The sequence below is a fragment of the Bos indicus genome, chromosome 25 (genome assembly GCF_029378745.1).
Source record: "Bos indicus isolate NIAB-ARS_2022 breed Sahiwal x Tharparkar chromosome 25, NIAB-ARS_B.indTharparkar_mat_pri_1.0, whole genome shotgun sequence".
NCBI classification, from domain to species: domain Eukaryota; kingdom Metazoa; phylum Chordata; class Mammalia; order Artiodactyla; family Bovidae; genus Bos; species Bos indicus.
Window position 1 is genome coordinate 5258666 of NC_091784.1, and position 25571 is coordinate 5284236.

The following is a 25571-nucleotide window of genomic DNA, read 5'->3' on the forward strand; positions in this document are numbered from 1 at the left end:
CCTTTGCAGTCCTTTGGCAATGTCAGTCAGTCACCACCTCCCCCCACCCGCCTTGCACTGGGCTCCACCAGGGCAGAGACAGTAATGGTCACTGTTGTAAACCATCCCTCACCCCACCCCCTCCACCCCTCCATCGCCATGCCTGGTTCATAGTGATGCTCAATAATCACCCTTGATAGTTAAGCACAGCTTTGAAATATGGTCATCATTCTCCAGGCTGAATTCTCCTGGCATTTTGAGCAGCCTCAGTTTTCCAGTCACCTCCAAACCGTTCAAGATGCAGAACAGTACCAAGGACCAGGGTGTCCATTGTCGCAGGGCACTGGACAAGTAGACGTCTGTCTGTCCCTTCTCCCTTCCCTTCCTTGGGCAGGGAGACCGTCCGTGTGGGCGAACTGGCGGGTGGGGGGCGGCCAGGATTTTCTGAGCGGGCCTGGCTGGCCCCAGGGCAGGTGAGACCCGCGCAGGCCTCGTCCACGAGTGCCCGCTGTGCCCGCGAGCAGCCAGCAGGGGGCGGCAGAGAGACAGGAGTGGTCCGCGGAGGAGCCCAGCTCCGAGCCCAGCCGCGCGAACCCACCGAGCTCGCGCTCAGAAGCCCGGTCTCCCACCGACAGGCCGCTCGGCTCGGAAGGCTGCTGGGTCCTTCCTCTCCCTCAAGTGCAGGCAGAGCCCCCTGAGCCATGGCCAGCCCTTCCAGCAGCCCCGAGGACACGGGCAAGCTCCGAGGCAGGGATGGCCGGCAGAGGTGGGAGGCGGAGGACGCCCCTCCGGAGGAGAAGAGGCTGAGGCTGGGGCTGGAAGGAGGAAGCGCGGCGAGGGAGGAAGGGGAAGACGCGCCGCATCTGGGCAGGGAAGAGACCGGTACCCAGACAGGTGTCGAGGACGGAGGCGTAAGTGAGCGGGGGCGCAGGAGGGACGGGGTGGGGGTTGGGAGGGCAGGGCTGCACCCCGTCGGCGGTCAGCTCCAAGTTGGTAATTGGGCAGCAACTCCTGCGTGCGGGCGCGGTGTGGTAGCTTGTGGGGACCTCCCGAGAAACTAGATGCCCTGTTGTTGGTGGCAACTCCCTTCTTGTTTATGTAGGATCGACTTGCTGATTCTGCCACGTCGTCGTTGTTGCTGGCTGGGAGACCCGTGGACTCTGGGGTTGTTCGAAAAGGGAGAGGGCGCTCTGTGTCCTGGGGGCACCCAGAAGGGAAAGGAGAGGGGGGTAGAGGGTGGGGGTTTTACTCTGAGGAGCCCTCACCCTGCAGAGCCTCATCCTGGGCAGAGCGGTTTGAGGCGTCTCTCTGGGACTTTTTGCTGGTCACCTTGCACCTGGTAAGGGGCTTGGGTGGGAAGTATGGGGCACAGGCTCTGAAAACCGTGCCCGGTCCGCGCGTGCACTGGTGGCAGCTCACCAAGCCCCCCTGCCTCTCCGCGCCGCTCCCCCCCGTCCCCCCCCCCCCCCCCCCCCCCCCCCGCTCCTCCCCTACCCCCGCCCCATCTTCCTCTCACCGCTCTCCAGGCTGGCAGGGCAGGGAGAGTTGAGAGAGGAGGCAGGTGAGGGCTTCCCAGTCTGGAGTCACTCTTCTCTGCCCATCTCTCCAGAGAAGGACAGTGAAGCAAAGTTCTGTGCATTCCCTTGGGGTGCTCTGGCTCTGGTACCCGCTGGCCGAGGGTACATTTGGGGTGGTTTGCTGCATACCTACGGGGGTATGTGACTCACTAGGTGTGTGTGGGGCAGAGCTTCTTGGCCAGCTTGACCCCCTCCCTGGCCTCTGCTTTTTGCTTCCTCTTCTGAATCTTCCAGTCGTGACCCTGCGGACCTCACATTTGGGGGTCACAGATGTCTGAGGACAAATGAGGGCTGGCTGGACGGCTGTCCTTTTGGCGAGGGCTGCCACCTTGAGAGTTTAAATTGATAATGGGTTTGACCTTTTTGTTTCTTCCAACCGTTTGCTCAGCTGAGCTCACCTTAAAAATTTGATTGGTGACTAGTGAGCCCCACAAGGAAGAGGTCCCCTTGTTTCTCCCAAATCCTCGCCGGTGTCAGCTGCCTGCTTCCCCTTCACTGGGCCGCATCAAAGGCCGGCTGACTCGGGGAGGGGGCTGCTCTCAGGTGCTGCTCCCAAACCCTCGCCTCCTGTGGCTGTGGTTGAGTTCAGATCGTGGGCCACCTAGACACCAGAACCAGGTGAATTTCTCTCTGCGATGCCAGAAGGATGATATTTGGGGAAGGTTTTCCGGGACACGTCATGGAAAGGGATGCGTTGCAGTGTGATGAGAGGAGAGGTCCCGGGTCTGAGACGTGATGATGGGGCCGTGCAGTGCCATGAAACTTCCGCTGTCAGAAGCCCTTCCCTGCCCCTGTCACCTCCCTCTTTCACATGGAACTTTGCCCAAAACCAGGACACCAGAATGGAATGGAGTGACCAGGTGCAGTGGGCTGCTTAGGAATGTGGGTTTGGATCCATACTACTCGGGTTTGGATCCTGGTTATGGGTCTCCTTAGCTGAGTGACGGGGGGCAAGTTGCCTAACCTCTCTGAGCCTTAATGGCCTCTGTGGTGCAAAGCATATGTCACCAGGCCCTGTTCCATGGGATACCCAGATCTTCTGGGGACAGTGGCCCCTCATGAAGATGGTGTCTTGGTTTTTAAGTCCAAAGGTTGGCCAAAGTCCAGGCTGCCCAGAATGCCCACCAGACAGATTTCTCCTTTTCCATGTCTATAAGAATATTCTCTTTAAAGAACCTGGAAGCAGTTTCAGGCTGGTGCCAGGAGCAGCAGCTATTTCTTTAAGGAAGAGAACCATTTCTTCACTCACAGACCATGTCCAAATGGATCAAGAAAAACAGAATGCTTTTTCATGAGATTTTGTCTGTGTAGACCATTAGCTTGGCCAAAATGTCAAAAACATCCTTTTTCTTTGATAGCAGATTATTTTTGGATGCAGATCATTTTGGGCTTTTCTCTGCAGAAGCTGCACGGTCAACACCTCCCTGTCCGTGTTGCATGTAGATGTTTTTAAGGATAAAATACCCCTTCCCATCACTGTATCTGATGTCCTGGATGGCTGAGGTTTATGTGTGACTGGCTGTTGCTCAGAGTGGCTCCTGGACTCAGCCCCTGTCTTTAAGGAGGGGGTTTCATCCTCTGCTGGTTTGCTAGGGGATGCTTTAAGGAGCTAAACTGGAGCCCCAGGAGGCCTCTCAGCACCCAGGTCCTGCTGGACGTGTGGTGGAAGGAAGGTATATGACTCGTGAGGGCTGACCCCCCCACCAGGATCAGAAGTTTTACAGACTCCTTTTTCCCCCTCCAGGACCAGTGATGCTGAGGAGATATTGAAGAACTGGTCCCCCTAGAGCATTTATTGATTCCTTCTCTCTCTCTCTCTTTTTATTACTTATAGAATTTTATAGAAAGAACATATCCAAGTATCATTCTATTGGTGATGACAATTGAACTATTGATTCCTTTAGAGTGACCCCAGGGTGAGTCTGACCTATAGCTCTTCCTGGAAGGAGAGAAAAGTCTTTCCAATGTAATTGGTTATCAACCCCAGGTGTTTGTTCAGATTTTCCCATGATCAGGCAGCTTGGCATAGATTTCTGGGTTGTTGCTGGGCAGAGTTGAGCTTTCAAGAGTAATAACTCATCGGATTGCCTGAAGTTCCCTGATGGACTCTTTGCTCCAGAGTCCCTGGGGTTGGGACTTCCCTGCTGGTGCAGTGGTTGGGAGTTCATTTTTCTAGTGCAGAGGGTTTGAGTTTGATCCCTGGTAGGGGAGCTGGGATCCCACATGCTGCATGTCATGACTAAAAAAAGTGTCTCTGGGGTTGAGACTGGAGCAGAAGGTTGTTGTCAGCGTGAGGCTCCCTGTAGGGGTGAATCCAGACTGTAGATCTTTCCCCTTCTTTCTGGTGAGGATCTGCACCTGGGTATCTCAACTTTGGCACTGTGCTGTTGACATTTGGAGTCAGATTATTCTGTTATGGGGGGCAGCGCTGTGCATTATTGGGCTGCTTGGCAGCATCCCTGGCCTCTACCCACAGAGGCCAGTAGCACTGATACCCTATCCCCAAATGTGACAATCCAGGAAGAGGTGGGCAAAATCACCTTGGCTTAGAGGCACAAGTCTACACTTGCAAAAAATATTTCAGAGTGTGGTAGTTGGGTTTGGGTCCCTGCTGTACCACTTATGAGCTCTGTGGCCTTGATAAATTTATACAATCTCCAGGGGCCTCAGTTTTCTTATCTATAAAATGGGGATAACCTCAGTGGTGGGTTGTATATGCTTTTGATGAAACAACAAGTTAGTAAATAGAAAATGCTTGGCATAGCATATAGACATGGAAAAAGCACGAAACAAATGGTCATCGCCATTCTAAATTATTTGAGTGAATCAGACTCCATCCCCATCCCCTTAGCCACTGGTGATGTATAAAGCAGGATGTGTGTGTCTGCATTAAGTTGCTTCAGTCATGTCTGACTCTTTTGTGACCCCATGGACTGTAGCCCACCAGGTTCCTCTGTCCATGGGATTCTCCAGGCAAAAATACTGGAGTGGGTTGCCATGCCCTTCTCCAAGGGATCTTCTTGACTCAGGGATTGAACCCATGTCTCTTATGTCTCCGTCATTGGCAGATGGGTGCTTTACTACTAGCACCACTTGGAAAGCCCTGTAATTGTGGGGGTGGGGTATACCATTCACCTGAACCTTATATTGGGTTCAGGTAGCATCTCACTGGGTTGCCCCGATTTCCTTCTTGGTTCTTGGGGTCCAGGATCCCAGGGAGGCAGGGCTGTGGGCAGGCAGGGCAGGTGGCACTAAGGGTTCGTGCCCACAGTGGAGAGTTCCAAAGCCAGCTGCCGAGGCAGGGCATTTGGACCAACATCTGGGTTTCAGGATTCCCGTTTGAGCACAGCTGGACTCTGCAGGGTGGAAGCTCTCTCTGCCGAGATATAGATATTTCCTTGGCAACGATCTCTCAAGCTGACATGAAGACATGGCCGCCCACTGGAGCGCGGTGTGTCTGCCTCGGCTCTTCTGTAATCTGTGAGGCACTCATCTGCGGAATGCTGTGCTGGAGTGGGAAATGGCAGGAGGTCTCCTCATCCTCCAGGGACCAAGAGTGGGGTGCAAGATGGTGGAGGGTCCTGGGGGAGGCAGAAGCTTGGAGGACTTTCCTTTCAGCCGGAGCAGAGAGGCACATACTAGATGGTTCCGACGGCTCACAGCCTGGGGAGGCAGATGACTCTGTGCCTAGAGTAGTTTGAGGGTGAGCTGTGTTGCCCTTGGTCTTAATCATTTCAGAAAGATTTAACCCCAGTGCTCACAAACTGGAACTCGATTTGGGATTCTCAGGGGAAATTCAGACTGCAGGCCAGGGTCCTCCTAATTTAAAAAATTTAATCAAGATGGCCATCGTTCCGTTGTGTCCTCTGGAACATGACTTGGAGCTCAGGGAATAGGAGGGAGACCAGTTTGGGCACTGGGACAGGAGTCTCTGCTTTACTGGTGGCCTGGACAATGGTGGAGTTGTGTGCCTGAATTGAGGACCTTGAGTTGCATACCTTAGGAGATATGTTTCAGAGGACTTAAGGATCTTTTGGGTAATGGGAGTGAGCAAGATGCAGTGTCAAGTCAACTTCCAGAAAAGCAGGGAAGACCATGGATCTGACTCTAGGCTCTGGCTGATGTTCTGAGATCCACCCAGGTGGCAGCATCTAATGGACAGAGGGGTCAGGGATGGAGATTCAGACTTGAAGGTCATCAGGGTCGATGGTAGTTGAGGCGAAGAGGACATACGAGATTGCCTGGGAAGAGAGAGGAGTGGCAAGAGAAGAGGCTTTGGCGGAAGCTCGGGGAATCCGAACGACGAGAGGAGAAGGGTCAGAGGACCAGCAGGCAGAGCACAGGTGGCTCCACAGACAGACGAGGGAGAAGAACAAGGGTCATTTGTGTTGAAAAGCGCCCACTGGACTTAATATGCTTGTTGGCTTTTGCTGGAATTTTAATGGAGGCCAACTAGGGTGGGGGTACAAAGACTCACCCTGAGTCTAGACACTTCGGCACCCAGTCAGGGCATGTGCAGTGAAACACAGGACATGCCACGGCCTTGACACTCTTGGAAAACATTAGTTTGTGTGTGTGTGTGTATGACTCCAAAGCCTTGGTGCTCTTAGAACACTGAGCTGTCACTTTTCGATGCTCCGTTGGAAAAGGACCCAGCCTTGGTGGAGAGGCTTGCCCTGGTGTGTTCCCCGGCACAAGAGGGTACCATTGGGAGCCCTCACTTTTCTGCATTGAGGGCCACTTGCTTTCTCATCCCTTCTTCAAGTATTTGAGCAGCTTCTATGTACCAGGTGCCAGGCTGGGTGCTGGTCTACAGGACGGATCAGTCTTTGTTCTTCTGGAGACCTTACTCTAGCGGAGGAGACAGACCCTGGTCCATGGGCCTAAGCTGCCCTCCCCACCTGTATTTGTCAATAAAGGTTTATTGACACACAGCCACAACCATTCACAAGTATATTTATTGTCTGTGGCTCCTTTCTTGCTAGAATGGGAGAGTTGAATAGTTGGGGCGGAGACTGTATGGCCCACAAAGCTGAAAATATTTACACTGAGAATCTTAGGTGAAGGGTTTTGCACCCCGATGGTGTCCTATGGAGGCCATGAGTACAGCTGCTCTTGAAATACATGCAGTTCTGGGCTGGGTTTGTGATGAGGGTTCACCTTGTGGGAATCCAGAGGGAGAGGGACTCAGCTCCCCTACTCTCACCTTTCCGGGTCTCTGGTGTCAGGGTAAAGACTGAGGCTTTGAGTGGGCTTTCCTCATCCCTGTGGCCAGATACCCACCTATTGCTGTCTGACTTTTGGATGGGGGTGAGAAAGGAGGGAGGGAATGGAGACTTGGCAGCAACCCTCTAAGATGGGTCCCCAGCGAGTGTTTGGGGTCCCACTTTGCACAGCTGCCAAAGTCCACTGAGATAGTCTTATTGGTGCTGTGGGATACAGAGCCTCTAAATCACTGAGAGAAAAGAAAGGTTTTTTTTTTTTGCAAGCATAAGAATTTGGGTTATTGAAATTAACATTTACCCCCAAGTTTTTTAATGTCTGGGCATGCATATTTAAGCATCTGCCTCAAAATCTCTCGCTAATAAGCAGATGGTACATTTAATTCCACTTTTTTTTTCTTTGAGAACACATGGCTTCCTGCACTGCTTTCCTTGCAGGCAACTGCATGTGGAGGCGACAGTACTTCTGACCAGCAGCACAGATCCCCCGAGAGGCCAACGAGAGCACTGCCCAGAGGAGGAGCTGGCCTTTTCCCTTATCAGCTCCAGCGGGAAAGTTGTCAGGTTGCTCACAAGTCCACAAGGCTCCTGTCTTTCCTTCTCCGCAGAGTGTCTGCCACAGCTGACCCCTAGACCTCACTGCCTTGGAGCCAGTGTCCCAGTCAGGGTGTGCTCAGAGGGGGAGGGTGTGTACATGCGTGCTAAGTCTCTTTAGTCGTGTCTGACTCTTTGTGACCCCATGGATTGTAGGGGCTCCTCTGTCCATGCATTCTCCAGGCAAGAATACTGGAGTGGATTGCCATGCCCGCCTCCAGGGGATCTTCTTGACTCAGGGATCGAACCTGTGTCTCTTGGGTTTTTTGCATTGCTGGGCGGGTTCTTTACCACTAGTGCCAGCAGAGGGGGAGGGGGCCCGGGCAGACCTGCGGGGGAGGAACTCCAAACAGAGGGTAGAGGCAGACAGACAGAGAGGAGAGCTCACGTGCACAACAAGGGCCTTGAAGTCATGAGGGAGAAAGTGTGGATTTCCGAAAGCAGAGAGAAGAGCAGACACCATCAGTGTGCTCCACGTGTGTCTGGATTTTGTGAATCTTGCATGTTTCCTTCTCCCTGCCTCCTCTCTCTGTGTTCCAGGATGTCATAGAAACAGGCTTTCAGGGGTTCCATGCAGCTCTGGGTTCTGAAGACCTTTGTGGGGTGAAGGGGCTGCCCACTGGGTTTCCTTGGCTCTGTGGGCCCCTCCTGCCGGGTCCCTCCACCCCTGACCACATGTGGACATGCCTTGCCTTGCCTGTCAGACCTCCTTCCAGGAGAAACTCAGGCAGGGCTTGTGTCTGCTCCGGGGCTTGTGTCCTGTGTCTCTTGATAAGGAAAACTCTGTGACTTGGTAATGTGTTGGCTTAAATTGGAAGGTGTGTGATGCCTGGGAGGGAAAATCTATTGCCCTTTTCATTTTTCTTTTTGATTCCGTGTTCTGTGTTGCTCTGGTGGAGTTGTAAGCCCTGGCCTCTAGGAATTGGGCTGGATGAAAGCACCTACACGGTATGAGTATAATTCCTTGGTCTTTGTTCTGCTTATTAGCAATACACATTATTGTTTGCTCATTGTAAAGAATTTTGGCTACACAAGTATATATAAAACAAGGAGCAAGCAACTCTTTTGTCTGCCTCTCTTCAGGCTTGCCTCTCAGAGGTGACACCAGGAGTAGGGGTTGACATGTACCCTTCCACGCCTTTCTCTGTGTATTCAGGCATGGATAGTTGCACATGTATAGTTTAATTTTAATCTTTTAAAAATACAAATAGGATCATTTCAGTTCAGTCTCTCAGTTGTGTCTGACTCTTTGCGACCCCATGAACTGCAGCACGCCAGGCCTCCCTGTCCATCATCAATTCCCAGAGTCCACCCAAACCCATGTCCATTGAGTCTGTGATGCCATCCAACCATCTCATCCTCTTTCTTCCCCTTCTCCTCCTGCCTTCAACCTTTCCCAGCATCAGGGTCTTTTCCAATGAGTCAGCTCTTCGCATCAGGTGGCCAAAGTATTGGAGTTTCAGCTTTAGCATCAGTCCTTCCAATGAACACCCAGGACTGATCTCCGTTAGGATGGACCAGTTGGATCTCCTTGCAGTCCAAGGCACTCTCAAGAGTCTTCTCCAACACCACAGTTCAAAAGCATCAATTCTTCGGCGCTCAGCTTTCTTTATAGTCCAACTCTTGCATCCATACGTGACCACAGGAAAAACCATAGCCTTAACTAGATGCACCTTTGTTGACAAAGTGATGTCTCTGCTTTTTAATATACTATCTAGGTTGGTCATAACTTTCCTTCCAAGGAGTAAGCATCTTTTAATTTTATGGCTGCAAGCACCATCTGCAGTGATGTGATTTTGGAGCCCAGAAAAATAAAGTCTGACACTGTTTCCACTGTTTCCCCATCTATTTGCCATGATAACGCTTCATTTAATGTCTAGAAAAGCTTCCTTTTCACTCAGTGATGTGTCTTTGGCATCATCTCATGGGGGAACCTGGGCTCCACCTTACTCATACGGCAGTTATTCTGCTGTGTGGATGCTCCTGGCTGACCCTAGACTGATGGGTCTTTGACTGTTCCTTCTTCCTCCCTGTTGCTCATGGCACTGTGATGAGTATCCTGGTGCACACTGCTTGGTGTTCTGTGCCTGTGCTTCTCCAAGATGTTCCCAGGGACAGGATAACCAGGGCAGAGGGGCATCGGTGCTACTGTGCATCCCGGGTCTTTGCATCCTGTGTAAATATCTTCTTGCCCTCTCGGCACCCTAAGGCTCACAGGTGCCATCCTCAGTGGGGGTCATCCTCTGAAGCCTGAGGGGGCACTGGTGAGATGGCATTGCCCGCCTCACTTCTGTTAGGGTCGGTCTACACCCTGCCACCCCTGGGGGCCCAGCTGTCCCTCCAGCTCCCGCCGGCAGGACCCTGGCTTCTGATTGGCAGGTGGGAAGGTTCACTTTCCTGAACATTCTTGGTTATGTTACTGCAAGTTCCAAGGTTGGCTTTCGCCTCCTCCAGGTCTTGCTGCTTCCCCCCATGTGTCCTCGAGCAAGCTGTTTCAGCTCTCTTGGTCTCAGGTCCCTCAAAGGTAAAATGGGGATCATAGAACAATGGCAGCTGCCTCCTTGGCTGCTGGGAGGATTCAAGGGAATGACCACCACTTCTGAATGCTTGGCTTGCTGTGCATGTTCAGCCAGTGCCAGGCAGGTCATCGCTGAGTTTTCAGCATGCTGGGCTGTGAATTCACAGTGGGTAGGTATGTCTTTGGTGTCGAGTCCAATGCCAGGCCCTTAGTAGCTGCTCAGTAAAGTCTCAGTGCCTGGTTGGTGGGGGAAGAGATTGGGGTGCAGGCAGCAGGTACAGACAAAAAATGGGCTCATCAGTGGATCCCCAGCTTGTAGGCTCCATGATGAACCTACAGTCTCAGCCCCTTGCTGTGCTTGCCGAGGCCCACAGGGCTCTGCAGTGTCTTCTACACTGGAGTCCAGGCGGGGGCAGGTCAGTGAGTGTCCTGCTGCCTCAGGGCATCTCCCGCAGTAGCTTGGTCCTGGGTTCCAGGTGACCCTGAGGTGGCTGGGACTCTGGTGCCTCTGAGCCCAGACACAGAAGACAGGGAAGTGTAGGGGGTAAGTACCCACAATTTGGCCTTTGAATTCCCTTTTGCCTTGGACCCTGTGAGGCACATGGGCTTGTATGTGTGCATGTACATGTGTGTGCCTGTATGTTGGTGTTCCTGTGTGTGTGTGACCTTCTCTGTGAGTACCCAAGTCTTGGGTTGTTTATTCAGGACTACGGTTGCCAGATTAAATGCAGGAGGTCTAGTTAAGCTTGACTTTCAAATTAACAAGTTTTTTTTTTTTTTTTTTTTTAAAGAATAAGTATGTCCCAAAGCAATATTTGAGACATACTTACGCTAAAATATGATTTGTTGTTATCTGAAATTCAGGTGTGAGTGGTGTCCTGTCCTTCCACTTGCTCTGTCTGGCAGTGCTCTGGGGGGTGTGGGTATGTGTGGGTATGTGTCCACAGGAGGGCCTGTGTGCAGGCACGAGGTTGGGGAGGAATTGGGAAGATTCTCCAGGGCTGCTTAGTGGCCCAGAGTCTGTGGGGTTGGATGCTCTGGTCCCCGGGCCTGGGCGGTGCTCCCCAGCACCTGTCCCCCCTACTCCCCACCTCTGTTGGTTCCCTTCCATTCCTCTCCAAACACAGGGCAAGAACTACCCCATCCACCCTTGTTTGGAGCACAGCCGCCCAGCCAGACGAGATGCAAACAGTGTGCCAGATGGCTGCAAAGCCTTCCCCAGCTCCCTCTGCAAGGGGCCTGCAGATGAAACGGAAGCCTCGTCTGCCCCGCTCCCGCCTTCCAGAAAACCTGCGCCGACAGACACTCCTCCTGGAGATTAAACCACCCCGTGTTTTGCCAAACAAATAAAGCCCTTCATTGCCACCATAAACTTGTTCACAGGCACGGGCTGATTGATCCACTAGTGTGCCTGATTCATCAGCTCTCTCACCAGGAGGGGTGCGAGGCTCTCCTCTCAGGTCCCAGCAATGAGCTGCCTAATTTCCATCTGAAAGACTGTAGAAACCGACCACAGCTTTGGAAGAAAGCTGCCTCTTCCCCCTAGGCAGGTTCCGCCGTGGTTCCTGATATTTGATTGTGATCAGAGGGTGAATTTGCATCCAACTGGCTGGGGGGCTGTCAAGGAGGACCTTCGTTAGAGGGGCCTCTGAGTCTGCTGCATCTCTTCATGAGAAAATCCGGGAAGGAACCTTGTTCTGTGTTACTGCTTAATCTTTTTACTGAACTTGTTATGGACAAGGCCTCTGTCTCCTTGCAGCTCCTCTGTGGGGCAGGTGCTGTGATCATCTGCATGCCCACTTGCTCTCTCTAGTCTCTTTAAAGCTCCTGTACCCCTGCTGTGCCCTTTTCTGCCACAGGGCCTTTGCATATCCTGGGAATATGCTGCCTCTGCCTGGGAAAGCTCTTTCAGCCTCCCGCTTCAGCAGGTAAACAGGTAAACGTCTCATTTGTTGGCTGAGTCACCATTGCCTCAGGGAAGCCTGGCCCCCTGTTACCTCTCATAGCACCAGCTGTCTCTCTATTTAGGCCTGGGCCCAACTAGATATACGTCTTTCTTTTGGCATGATTCTGTGATGCATATCTGCCCTCTTCTACACTAAGATCACCATGAGGGCAGGGGCCATGCTGTCTTGATTCCCACTGTATCTCTGGTATTTAGCATATGCTCACCTGATTGGGGGCACACTATTCACCCCCTAACTATGACAGCTCTCCAACAGCAGAAATGGGAGAGAATGTGTAGGACTTGTGTTAGCAGGACCCCTGGAAGATGATGTTGGAACATATTTGCCAATGGACCTCCTTATTGTGTGGCATAGAATGCCCCATCTTTCTGACTTATCCTTAGCAAAGGCCTTCATTATATTTGAAGCATAGTTGTTGCTGTGGGAGGATGGAATCTACATCATATTTAGATCTTGTGGTCTGCCATAGCCCCCTGATCATCTTTAGCTTCAGTTACACAAAATCCACGCTCTCTCCCTTGGTAGATGTTCAGTTTGTTTTTCCCTCTTCAAGTTTGCTTAGAACTTGATCCTGTAAGTGAGGCCTGCTCCCTTATTCCCATCCCTTACCCAGGATGACTTGGTTTTGTCAACAACTACTCCAGCTTTTGGTGAAGGCCAGATTGGAAAAGACTCTGATGTTGGGAGGGATTGGGGGCAGGAGGAGAAGGGGACAACAGAGGATGAGATGGCTGGATGGCATCACTGACTTGATGGACGTAAGTCTGAGTGAACTCCGGGAGTTGGTGATGGACAGGGAGGCCTGACGTGCTGCGATTCATGGGGTCACAAAGAGTCGGACACGACTGAGCGGCTGAACTGAACTGAGATTGAAGGAAAGCCTTAAAATAGAAGATATGTAAATAAGGTGAAGCTACGTGTTGGGTGGGCAGTCACTAGGGTTAATCCAGAGGCTGGAAGAAGGACTGACTTGGAGGACTGAGTGAGTCTCAGGGCTGAGGGTCAGGTCCAAGTGGACAAACGGGTCTGAGTTTGCCCAGGTGAACTTTAAGTATTTAATAAACCTTCCTTCTCCTCACGGTTGGGGAATAATTGATGAGACTGTTGCAGAGAAGAAGCCACTTCTGACTCCATGTTGGAACTGTTTTTGACTTGTTTTTGTTAGTATAATCATACCGAATGGCTTGCCTCAGAGAATCCTGCCCCTCTGCCTGACTGTTAAACTGAAGTGCCATTGTTCAGAACCCTGTCCACCTGTAGACAGCAGAAAGGAAGAAATTAACACATCCCCTGCCTGAGGCTTGCCCTTCTAGGAGATGTTTGCAAGATTAATGGCCTTTTTACTTTACTTCCTCACCTCCTCTCCTCTCTAATCTATAAAAGAACTTGGCATCTAGAGACCCTGATGAGATGTTTATTTTGAGGCACTAGCCTGCCATCTTCTTGGTCAGCTGGCTCTCCAAATAGTCATTTTCCTTGCCTCAACACCTCATCTCTTGGATTCGTTGGCCTGTCGTGTGGTGAGCTGGGTGAGCTTGGACTGGGTAACAAGGCTGCTAAATTTGATGAGGATCCTTTGGTGGAATTTACCTGGAATGTCAGCAGCGAGACTCCACCAAGGCATTGATTATTGATTCTCCAACTGTTACCAGTTCATCAGGCTTCAGTTATAACCATAATTTGTATTAATTATCAGTGCAAGATTTTACTTTCCTCGTTAATAAAAGGGGTGTTCAGAGAGCAGAGTTGAGTGACCCAGCCCTTTTGTCTCCTCTGCCAAAAGTCCACCAGATCGAGGAGTCACTCGGTGGTGAGGGGGCTGGCAGTGATGGTGGGCTTCACCTGTCATCACACCCCATGTCTGGAATCAGGAAAGCCCATGCCTCAGTCTCCTGTCTGGGAAGTGAGGTTAGGAATATCAAGCCTGCTTCCCTTTCAGGACTGTTAAGAGGATAAGATGAGATGGTAAGTGAGGGCTCTCTGAAAACGAAAACATTCTATTTGAATGCAAAGTGTTCTGTGACTGATATTTTCTATCCTGTGGAATCATCGTTAACCCTGAGGCTGTCTATTCAAAAACCAAGTGGAGTTAACCCTTCCTCCCTGTATCCTCTGGCAGAGGGAATCTGTCAAAAGATTGTGGTTGCTGGGGAAAACTAAGGAAGGTGCAGAAAAGGGACCAGGACCCTGGACTCCTGAGTCTGTCTGTGTAAGAGCTTAAGCGAGGGAACTGCTTCATATTCTCGATACAGGGTTACTCTGTAAGAAATAGCCCTCATCTAATATTAAAAGTGGGACCTGAGACCGTTTCTAAAAAGAAAAGTGACATTGGGTGTGTTCAGTCAGTCGGTAACTGGGACAACTCTGGGGATGAAGCAAGTGGAAACAGCTTTGGAGTCAGATAGATTTGGGTTTGAACCCCAGGTTTGGACAGCTACAAGCTGGGAGAACTCAGGAAGATTGTTTAATAACATCTTGGGCCCCAGTGACTTTGGAAAATAGGTTGCATTGTATTAAAACCTCCAGGGAGACTCCCACTGGGCCCCTGTAGGCGAGGGCTGACCAGCAGGGCAGGGTTTGAGTCTTGTGGGCACTTGCTCTGACCCGTAACACCCAGTCATTCCCACAGATGCTTCCCTTACATGGTTTGCTGAGTATCAGGGATCATGCACTCGGGCTGTTAACACTGTGTTCTGCACAGAAATCAACGTTTGTGGGTTTGTATTAGTGCCTTCTTTGGTGTTCTCCATAGTTCCACATTTCTCAGCCCTGAGGAACATCAAAATCATGCGGGGGAGGATGTTTATTACATATACCAATTCCTGGAGCTCATGCCCAGAGTTTCTGAAGCTTAGACGCTCAGCCAGGATCTCTGGTTACAAAAGCTCCCAGGTGTCTCCTGGGCAGGCCTGGCTCTGCCTCAGGGACCCAGTTTGGGAACTGTCCATGGTGCTGCTTTGTTTAACTATCCACTCCATCTTGTCTTATCCTCACTTGCGTTCAAGCTTGTTTCTTCCCCCGGACTGTGAGCTCTTTGATGTCAGGGTTCTCTCTCACATTTGCATCAGTGAACCAAGGTTTCTATAGGTGTTCAGAGGAGCAGGATTGCTTGCTGAATGGGGTCAGGCTCTAGGGAGGCTTGTGTGTGTGTCTGTGTGTGATGTGAACCTTTGTTAAAAGCACCTTTCTGTCTCGCATCTGCATTTTCTGTGAGTCAGTGTGATTTACTCTAATGGAAGCCAGTGCAGCTTAAGCAAGGCTTTGCCCTGAAATGGAGTGAGGTTGTGGATGGGCAGAGCTGCTGAAAGCACCTCTTGGGAAATGTTTCAGTGTCATCCTCACTAACTGAACTCAAAATTTCACTTCCATTTCACCCCACCATGGGAGCTGTGTTGATTTCTCCTTCAGGGTGGGTACTATCAGATCTCCTGTACAAATGTATGTGAGTAACTGGGATTGGGTTTGGGGATGGATGCACTTCATTTATGATAAAAAACATGAAATACAAAGCTGGAGAAAGCTTTTGTTACCATCTTTAGTTACCACTGTGTGTGAGGTGGACTTGGCATCCAAAAGAGGAACCTTTTTCTACAATCATCAACCTTGATCAAACCATTTCTGAATTCCTCACACACACAATCAGTACCATAATTGGTATGGATTATATAATATTTCAGTTGCTTCCTATGCTGGACAAGAGGGCTTCCCTAGTGGTTCAGATGATAAAGAATCCACCTGCAATGTGGAAGACCTGGGTTCCATCCCTGGATCAGAAAGATCCCCTGGAGAAGGGAATGGCAACCCACTCCTGTGTTTTTTTTTTTTTTTTTAGAACTTTAAAAATATGTTTATTATCCATATTTTTTTTTGCTTTTTAAAAAACTTTGAAGGATAATTGCTTTACAGAGTTTTGTTGGAGAGTTCCATGGACAGAGGAGCCTTATGGGCTACAGTCCGTGGGGTTGCAGAGTCGGACTCGACTAAGTGACTAACACACACACAAGCAGGACAGGAAAATGAACTGTAGGAAGAACTTCCTGAGGGTTCTTCCTTTTGTATCAGTGCTTCTCAGAATGATGCCCTTAGAACCCCTGTGAGGGACTCATTTGAGGTGGTTTCTAGGCCTACAGTTTACAAGGTCCCACTTTTTGAATCCGAATCTCTGATGTTGGGACCACAGCGTCAGTAGATAGCTCAGGAAGTTTATAATCAAGTAGGGAGATTAGATGAGTATGTGAATAAGTGCAACACAGAGTAGATTTAAAAAAATACTTTGATTGTTTAATGTTTAAGTTTTTATTCATTAAACAAAAATTTTGGCCATGCTACACAGCATGGGGAGGATATTAGTTCCCCAACCAAGAATTGAACCTGTGCTCCCTGCAGTGGAAGCATGGAGTTATCACCACTGGGCCACAAGGGAAGTCCTTTCCTTGATTATTTCTAATGAAATAGGTGCTTTAAAAATTCAAGGAATACAGAAAACTACAGGAAAGAAAGAAAGATCATCTCAGAGCTTACCATGCCAGGAAATAAACCTCCTTCCTATAAAGTGAACAAAGTCCCAGACTCACCCTGTGTTCAGATGGAAAGATGGGTGGAGAGATGGACAGACACTTCTAATCAGACACAATGGGATTTTTTTTTTTTTTTTAAAGAAAAAGTACTACATTTAATGGTGCATGAATATAATTGAAGACAAATAAACTGAAGTGAAACTCAGGAAGCTGGAGATGAGTGTAGTAGGGTCCAGGCTGATGAGGAAGGCAAAGCAAGAAGGGGTGGTGAGGGAGAGAAGGTGTGGGAGTGGGGAGGCAGACAGGAGAAGGTAGTTACAGTGGGAATTTTAGATCTTGAGACCAAACGGCTTTGCAGTGATGATGAGGATCAAAACGAGGGCATTACAATGAAGGCATATAGCCCCTTTTGAGGCTGGATGTGTAGATGCTCCTGGTGAGTGTCTGCTCATTGATGGTGAGAAATGTGAGCAGTCTGGCTCTGTCAGATCTTTCCTAGGGACTCCATGCTCTATTTTTGGGGCCCTTTTATCACCTGGCTCAGAGCAGTGGCCCCCAAATGGTGTTCCTTGTACCGTGCATGCGTGCTTAGTCTCTCAGTTGTGTCCGACTCTTTGCGACCCCATGGCCTATCACCTGCCAGCCTCCTCTGTCCTTAAGATTCTCCAGGCAAGAATACTGGAGTGGGTAGCCAGTTCCTTCTCCAGGGGATCTTCCTCACCCAAGGATCGAACCTGGGTCTCCTGCGTTGCTGGCGGATTCTTTACCATCTGAGCCACCAGAGAAGCCCTCTTAACCCTCTACCCCTCTAAAAAAAGGCAACTTTATCTTAGTTTCCAAATTAAAAAAAAATATTTTATTGGCTTATGAAATAGAGCAACCTGGGAGTCAGCAGCTTAGAGAACCAGTGTGGAGTATTTACAAGCCCAGGTTATTTCTCTTTATAGAATCTTAGCCAAGACTTGGATATTTCTGTCTTTCCTGTGCCACAACCTGGGACTCTTGAAGAGACGTTGGTAAAATGTTAATGCTTAAATGTCTCTAGGGGCCTCGGACCACCCTGACTCAGTTCTATGGGTAGAATCTTTTCCAGCTTCAGAGGGAGCTTTGCGTCCTTGTGATAGGTCAGCCCTTAAGTGAGATTCTGTGCTAATTATGTTAAAACATGGCCATGGCTTCCGCTTCGTTGTCCTCCAAATTAAACACCTCAATCACACAAACACACCCCGTCGGATTTGGTGCAACTGATTTCCAACTGTCACAAAGGACATAATTAGATTATATTTTTTCCAGTTCAACTGAAAGAAAACTCACAATAAAATGCTGATCAATATGTGCAGCTTAGGAAGTACAGCCTGCTTTGAGACGCAGAAGTGTTTATTTTAAAAATCTATATTCTTGATTGAAGGGAAAAAAAAATCCATCTCTCCTTCCTAGGCGGGGAAGACTGAGAACTGGGCTTAGGAACAGCTTGACCATCGGGGTCTGAGTTAGACCGATGAAATAGACGTCCCCCTGGAAAGAAGGGTGAGCTTCTGCTCTTCTGTGGGACTGTGCTTTTTTGGTGAAGTTTGCTCTCTGTCTTTGGTGGTGTGTGTGTCTTTGAGTGTGTGTGTCTGTGGGTGGACGTCTGCATGCAAATGACAGTGTGTACCTGCGTGGGTGTGTGCAAATTTCCCATGTGAACCTCATCTTTGCGGGAATCTTAGGGCCTTGAGCCCAATGGATGCCATTTTAAGAAAAATCAGTCAAAAAACTAGACGAAAAGAACTGAAATCAAATCCAAGCTCTACAAACACCAGATTTGTGGGCAACTCTGGGTTTTCTTTGTTTGGGATTCTACCCGCCTCCATATGACATTTTTGTTTCTTTTTTAAGTGATCATAATCAAAGGGTTAAAATTGATCGTGAGCACAAACATGTAGATAGCATGTGATTCTATTTACATAAAGGTTTCTCAACCTAAAGACTATTGACATTTTAGGTCAGATTATTTCCCTGCTGAGGGGGCCTGTCCTGGGCAGGAGTTCTGTAACAAAGGCCATGCATAGGGTTCAGGTTGAGACGGAAAATCATGGTGAGACTGAGGGATTCAGCCAGAGTGTCTTGGAGACACCCACAGTTTCTGGAGTCCTGACTGCACGTCCAGAATTCCCAGTTGTCATTTGTCTATGGTTTATTCAGCAAACATACACAGAACCGCTGTGTGCCTAGAACTTTTGAGGAAAAAGGATAAAAAAATGAATGGGACATAGACCCATCAGAGGTGACTCTACCGTAACACAAATCAGATGAGAACCCAGGGTCTTGGAGACCTCATCCTGCAGCCTATTTGAGAATGAAGGACTTAAAAACAATTACACATGAAAATATATTGCACTTCATATATACCAGTGCAATTTGTGTTAACTCTGCAGTATAATTATGCCTATATTCTTAGCTTTTTTTTTTTGAGAGAGATTTGTTTCTTAGCATATCATCTCTCGACTATGCGGAACTGGAAATTTATTTTGAAGCAATAAAAAGCACAGGCATGCCAGACCTCATGCAGGAGATTCTCAAGTCAGTGGGCAAAGCAAAAAATTCAATACGGTTCATGTTACTCTTGAAAATCATCTCCATCTTTCATAGAGTATAGAGGTCAGACTGAGCACAGCTCAGCAGCTCCCACCCAGCACGTCTTCCTCCTGGGTTGGAATAGACAGTGGTTTCTTTGGTGAGCAGCTGATGAAGTCATCCTGGGGCTATCTTTTATGAATATTTGTGTCTTCAACCCCAAAATCATTCATCAAAGTGAGACGTTCTCATCAAGGAAAGCAAGCACAAGCTCCTGCATGAAGGCTGTGCTCGCAACTCCTTCTTCTCTCTCTTTTCCCCTTTGTTCTTGCCAAGTACTGATGGTTCATTTCCCACAGAGTAAAAGAGCCCAGGTGGATCTATACCTAGGAATGGAATCTTGGGTCATATATAACTCTGTATTTAATTGTTTGAAGGATGGTCAGGCTGTTTTCCAGTGTGGGTGCACCATTTTCCACTCCTACCAGCAGTGTGTGAGGGTTCCAATTTCTCCACATCCTCACCAACCTTGTTGTTGGCAGTCTTTCTTTTTCTGGCCATGCCTCATGACTTGTGGGACTTTAGTTCCCTGACTGGGACTTGAACCTGGGATCTCAGCAGTGAGAGCTCAAAACCCTAACCCCTAGACCGTCAGGGAATTCCATGCTGGCAGGCTTTGTGATTCTAGCCATCCTATGGATGTGAAGTGGGATCTCATTGTGGTTTTGGCTTGCGTGTCTCCAGTGGCTAAGGGTGTTGAGTGTATTTTCATATACATATTGGACATTTGTATATCTTAACTTGGAGGTAGGTCTGTTTAGAAATGAAAACATAGGTCCACACAAAAACTTACATATGAATGTTTAGAGTAGCATCGTTCATAATAGCTGAAAGGTGGAAATAGCCCCAATGCCCTTCAACAGACGCAAAGATAAGCAAAACCTGGTAGAGCCACACAATGGAATATTATTTGGCCACAAAAGGAGTGAACTTCTGATACGTGCTATAATATTGATGAACCATGAAAGCGTTACCCTGAATGAAAGAAGCTAGACACAAAAGGTCACGTATTATACGATTCCATTAATATGAGAGTCCAGAGTAGGGAAATGTATAGAGAAGGAAAGTAGATTCAGTTCAGTTCAGTTCAGTCGCTCAGTCATGTCTGACTCTTTGTGACCCCATGAATTGCAGCACGCCAGGCCTCCCTGTCCATCACCAACTTCCGGAGTTCACTCAAACTCACGTCCATTGAGTCGGTGATGTCATCCAGCCATCTCATCCACTGTCATCCCCTTCTTGTCCTGCCCCCAATCCCTCCCAGAATCAGAGTCTTTTCCAATGAGTCAACTCTTCACATGAGGTGGCCAAAGTACTGGAGTTTCAGCTTTAGCATCATTCCTTCCAAAGAAATCCCAGGGCTGATCTCCTTCAGAATGGACTGGTTGGATCTCCTTGCAGTCCAAGGGACTCTCAAGAGTCTTCTCCAACACCACAGTTCAAAAGCATCAATTCTTTGGCACTCAGCTTTCTTCACAGTCCAACTCTCACATCCATACATGACTACTGGAAAAACCATAGCCTTGACTAGACGGACCTTTGTTGGCAAAGTAATGTCTCTGCTTTTCAATATGGTATCTAGGTTGGTCATAACTTTCCTTCCAAGGAGTAAGTGTCTTTCAATTTCATGGCTGCAGTCACCATCTGCAGTGATTTTGGAGCCCCCAAAAATAAAGTCTGGCACTGTTTCCACTGTTTCCCCATCTATTTCCCATGAAGTAATGGGACCAGATGCCATGATCTTCGTTTTCTGAATGTTGAGCTTTAAGCCAACTTTTTCACTCTCCCCTTTCATTTTCATCAAGAAGCTTTTTAGTTCCTCTTCACTTTCTGCCATAAGGGTGGTGTCATCTGCATATCTGAGGTTATTGATATTTGTCCCGGCAATCTTGATTCCAGCTTGTGTTTCTTCCAGCCCAGCATTAAGCCGGGGGTGTGGGACTAAGGGTGGAGGGTGAGCTAAAGGATATGGGGCTTCCTTTTGATGTGATGAGATGTTGTCAAATTGATTGTGGTAATTGTTGTGTGTATCTGTGTGTATATATTTAAAATGATTGAAAGGACAAAAGTGTAAAATGTGAAAAACCAAAAGAAGGCAAGTTGCAATTCTATTGATCACTGGATGGGCTTAAAAATACAGATTCCCAGGAATTCCCTGGCAGGCCAGTGGTTGAGACTCTGTGCTTCTGCTGCAGGGGGCATGGGTTCAATCCCATATGCTGCCTGGCCAAAAATAGATAAATAGTGAAGATTATGTTAAAACATACAGATTTCTGGGCCCTACCTCCAGTGATTCTGCCTCAGTTGGTCTTGGTTAGGGCTCACGTATCCCCAAAGGATTCCACCATTCAGCCTGATCTGTGGCGAACCCTCTGTCCTCTGAGATCTAGTGGTCAGGTGATGGAGACTCATATTATGGAGAGCTCGCCCTGTTCTAGGCTCTGTGCTGGAACAGTCTCACTTCCTCTTAACCACACAATAACTTCCTTACAGGGTAGATAATGCAGGCTTCCCTGGTGGCTCAGTGGTAAAGAACCCTCCTGCCAATGTGGGAGACTTGGGTTCGTCCCTGTGTCGGGAAGATCCCCTGGAGAAGGAAATGGCAACCCACTCCAGCATTCTTGCCTGCGAAATCCCGTGGACTGGAGTGGGCTACAGTCCTTGGGGTCGCAAGAGTCAGACACAGTGACTAAACAGCAAGGTAGAGGATATGTCCTTTGCTTTAGAGATAAGAAATTGAGGTTTTATAAACCCTTGAGTAACTTGTTTACACATCCACTAGGAAGTGGTTGAGCTGGAAAATGTACTAGGAGCATCTACTCAGGAGCCAGTGCTCTCAAGGCCACGAATGCCGTGATCTGCAGATGCCTGAAGCCCTGCCTGAGATTTCTGCTGAGACTGGGGTGGGGGCTCTGTACCTCACAGCCTCCCTGAAGTCCTGGGCATCTGAGTCCATGTCTGCTGCCTCTGCCCACCACACCCACCCTCACCCCCCGGCCCCAGCTGCTTTCGTCTCCAGACCATAAACCATTGGCCCCAAGTGTGACTGTATTTTGTTGACTTGCTGAGGTTTGGGGCCAAGGACAGAGTCATAGTGCTCCCCGCTTGGTCTTGGCCTGATTCACCGACTCTCTTGCTTTCTTTCACTCTGCATTTCCCACACCCTCCTGCCCTCCTGGCTTGCTCTGGGAACTCTGAGTTCTTGTCCCTTTATTTCACTGAGCACCTTCACTATTCCCTGCAAAAATCCCCAAAGTGTGTAGTTGCGCCAAGTCAGTGCTCGACCTGTGGAGGATTCCACAGACAGGATCTCTGTGCTCTGGAAAGTGGTGGTACTTACAGATTGATGAGACATAATTTTGTGTTTCTCTCTAAAATATACTGCTTAGCTATCAAACCTTTGAGGCCTGGCTGCTGTCCTTGGCTGGAGGCGAGTGGGGGTGGACACTGCTCCTTTGCCACCCAAGGAGGAATGCCGCCACTTAAAGGAGGAGAAACTGGCTCTCTTTAAGAGGCCGAGAGAGGCTTCTGGAGCTGATGCCAGTTTGTTTGGAGGCAAAATGGTGGTTGTATTAAAATTGCCCAAACTTGGGCTGGTGCCCTGTGTGTTCAGAGCTCAAAGCCATGATTACTTGTATATATTTTTTAATAGTTGGTTTTCCATTTTGTTACTTGGTTAGTTTCTGCTGATAGCTTTAACCTCAAGAGTTCAGTTCAACAGACTCTAACAGTACCTACTAAGTGCTGTCCTTTTAGCCCCTACTGTGTGCCAGACCCTGGGGATCTACTGGTGATACACAGCGCTTGAACAAGCGATTGTAGTTTCCACTGTCATCCCTCCCCACCCCTGGCCCGTGCCCTCCACCAAAGAGAGAGGCCACCATTGTGCTTCTGAAGATCTCAGATTCCATTGTATTGTCTCCCCAAAGAGAGAAGGTGAAGAGCTTTGGTGTCTGAGGCCCTGGAGGGGGATTTAGCTGACTTACCATCAAGGTTTGGGGTGATTAGGAGGAGCGTTTGTGTTTTCAGGTGAAAAAGTGAGGAAGCTGAGATTAACAGGAGGCTTTTTGGAATTTCCATGTGCAGTGGAGACCTGCTACAGGGAGGGTCTCTTGTGACTGAGTCTGTGGTCAGTTACAATGACCATACGACAATCTGCTTGCGGCAGACAGCCTCCGAAAGTTATGGGTCAGTTGTGGCTGCAACAGTGGTGACCTCCAGGGGCCTAGGTCCTGCCTGACTTTCCAACAGCGTGCAAGCCCAGAGTTCTTATGTAAACTCACAGAGGAAAAGAAGCCCCGATAATGACGAGACCAAAGTCCCCACCTGTCAGGCATGCAGGGACTCAGAGCAGATTTAACTGGAGTTACAGAAATAGGAATGTGACATTTCTTACACCTTTGCATGGTGGAGCAAAATGTATTCCCTCTGTCTTGGAGGAAAGGAGAATGTCGCAGATGTGACTCCAGGTTTCCTTTCTTAAAGCCCATGTCTAGAAACATACTTCCTCCTGGGTCCACAGACCAGAGCCCCATAAACACGGCGACCGCTGCTGTTCTCTCCTGCCCAGCACTCTCCCCAGTTTCCCTTTTTTGCCCATAGATTGGGGAGGCTCTAGCATCACTTTTATCCTCTTGGGGATGAACTGGGAGAGGGGCTTCCACGTCTCTCTCTCTGCCTCTTTTGTGAGAGGACACGTTGATCTGGTTGGAGTGACAGGAAATGCTGACTCCATCCGACCCTGTTCACATATTGGTGGGTGGGTTCTGTTGCCTAAACTGTGGCAGCAGGGTTCACCTCCTTGTTCCCTTGTACAGATTCCAGGCTTTTGGGGGTGAGTAAGACAAGACCTTCCTGGCAGAACAAACCAGCAAGTGACGGTCCACCTATCTTTTTTTTTTTTTTCGGTCCACCCATCTTGAACACCAGATGTTTATTGAGAGTCCTTTGGACTGCAAGGAGATCAAACCAGTCAATCCTAAGGGAAACCAACCCTGAATATTCACTGGTAGGACTGATGCTGAAGCTGAAGCTCCAATACTTTGGGCACCTGATGCAAAGAGCTGACTCACTGGAAAAGATCATGATGTTGGGAAAGATTGAGGACAAGAGGAGAAGTGGGCAACAGAGGATGAAATGGTTGGATGGCGTTGCTGACTCAGTGGACATGAGTTTGAGCAAACTCTGGAAGATAGTGAAGGACAAGGAAGCCTGGTGTGCTGTAATCCATGGGGTTGCAAAGAGTGACTGAACAACAATTGTCTCAAACACTAAGATCAGAGGTAGACGACTCCAAGGGTTTGCAGAATGAATAGCTCAAGACAGCAGGGTCCTTGTTTGCTTTTTCTGTGATGCTGTCATCCTTCTTCCACAGTCACAGAGTCTGCCACAACCCAAACATGAAGTCCTCACATGACAGCAGACAAAGGCAAGAAGAACGGTATACAGCATATCCCTGAACGTTTCGGTATTAAAGCGTCTCCCAGAAAACCCCAGCAGACTTCCTGTATCTTAGCCACATCAGCCCTCAGTAGATGAATGGAATCTTGGGTCCAGTCCTAAACCAATCGTTGGCTAAGGGGAGTTTGAATAACATTAGGGTGTAAGCCTCAGACTAGGGAACAACAAACTTTCTCTGTTGAAAAGTGGTCATAATGTCAGCTTTCTGGATCAGACAACCTCTGCTGCAACCACCCAACTCAGCCTTTGTAGTGTGAAAACAGCCGCAGACAATTCATAATGAATGGGCATGGCTTTGCCCCAATAAAACTTTATTTACAAAAGCAGTGGGCTGGATCTGGCCCTCAGGCTGTACTTTGCCAAACCCTACTTAAACCAATCACGATTCATTCTCTGAGGCCAACACTTCTAAGAAACAAGACAATCCCATACCTGAGTGAAACAGGAGCTCTGTGAATGAGGAAGGAGAAAGGAATAAGCAATTTCTGGATAGGTAACTGGTAGTGTCAGGGCCAAAGCAGTGCTCTAGTCCATTCTGTGAAGGCAGTTGGAGGATTCACACAGAACTGTCCGTATCAGTTAGCTTGGGCCACAAAAGTGCTGAAAGCCCAAAGTTGGTGGCTTAACACAACATATATATTTTTGTGGATCTGCAGGTCAGCTGAGGGGTGGTTGATCTAGGTTGGGTGTATCTGGGAAGCTCTGCTCTGCTTCTGATGTCTCTTATTTTCTCCTGGGACCAGCAAGCTTGCCCGGGTGTGTTCTCATGGTGATAGAAAGGAACAAGAGAGCAATAAGGATGGAGCACCCACTTCGCAAGCTTTTGGTCACATATCACAGACTGACATTCCATTGACCAAGGCGAGACACATGACTAAACCCAGCATCAAGTGCTGGGGAAAGAACACAGTGACTCTTTAGTGAGAAGAACTGTGAAATCATATGGCAAAGAGCCTGGATTTAGGGCATTGTGAAGAATTGGGTCCATTAATGCACTGTAATCGACTACAACCCTCTAACCACCAATAAAATCCAATAAATACTTGTTTAATGCACCTGTGCCTGAATGCTTTTGGCTGCGGCCCAGGCATCGGGGACCTGGCTGGGGAGGGACCATGCAT

The 25571-nt window shown here is 48.9% G+C and overlaps 1 protein-coding gene across 7 annotated transcripts in view; it reads left to right on the plus strand.

The window, feature by feature from the left end:
- The first annotated feature begins 606 nt into the window (after positions 1-606).
- Positions 607-25571, plus strand: part of RBFOX1 (RNA binding fox-1 homolog 1) — a 2439741-nt gene continuing 2414776 nt past the window's right edge. The window contains exon 1 of one of the 7 annotated variants that reach the window (XM_070779612.1): positions 607-890. In XM_070779612.1, the coding sequence (XP_070635713.1) occupies positions 681-890 (210 nt within the window). In that variant the 5' untranslated portion in view covers positions 607-680. The remainder of the gene's footprint in view (positions 891-25571) is intronic. The other 6 variants (XM_070779617.1, XM_070779611.1, XM_070779616.1 and 3 more) reach the window with 6 other exon arrangements.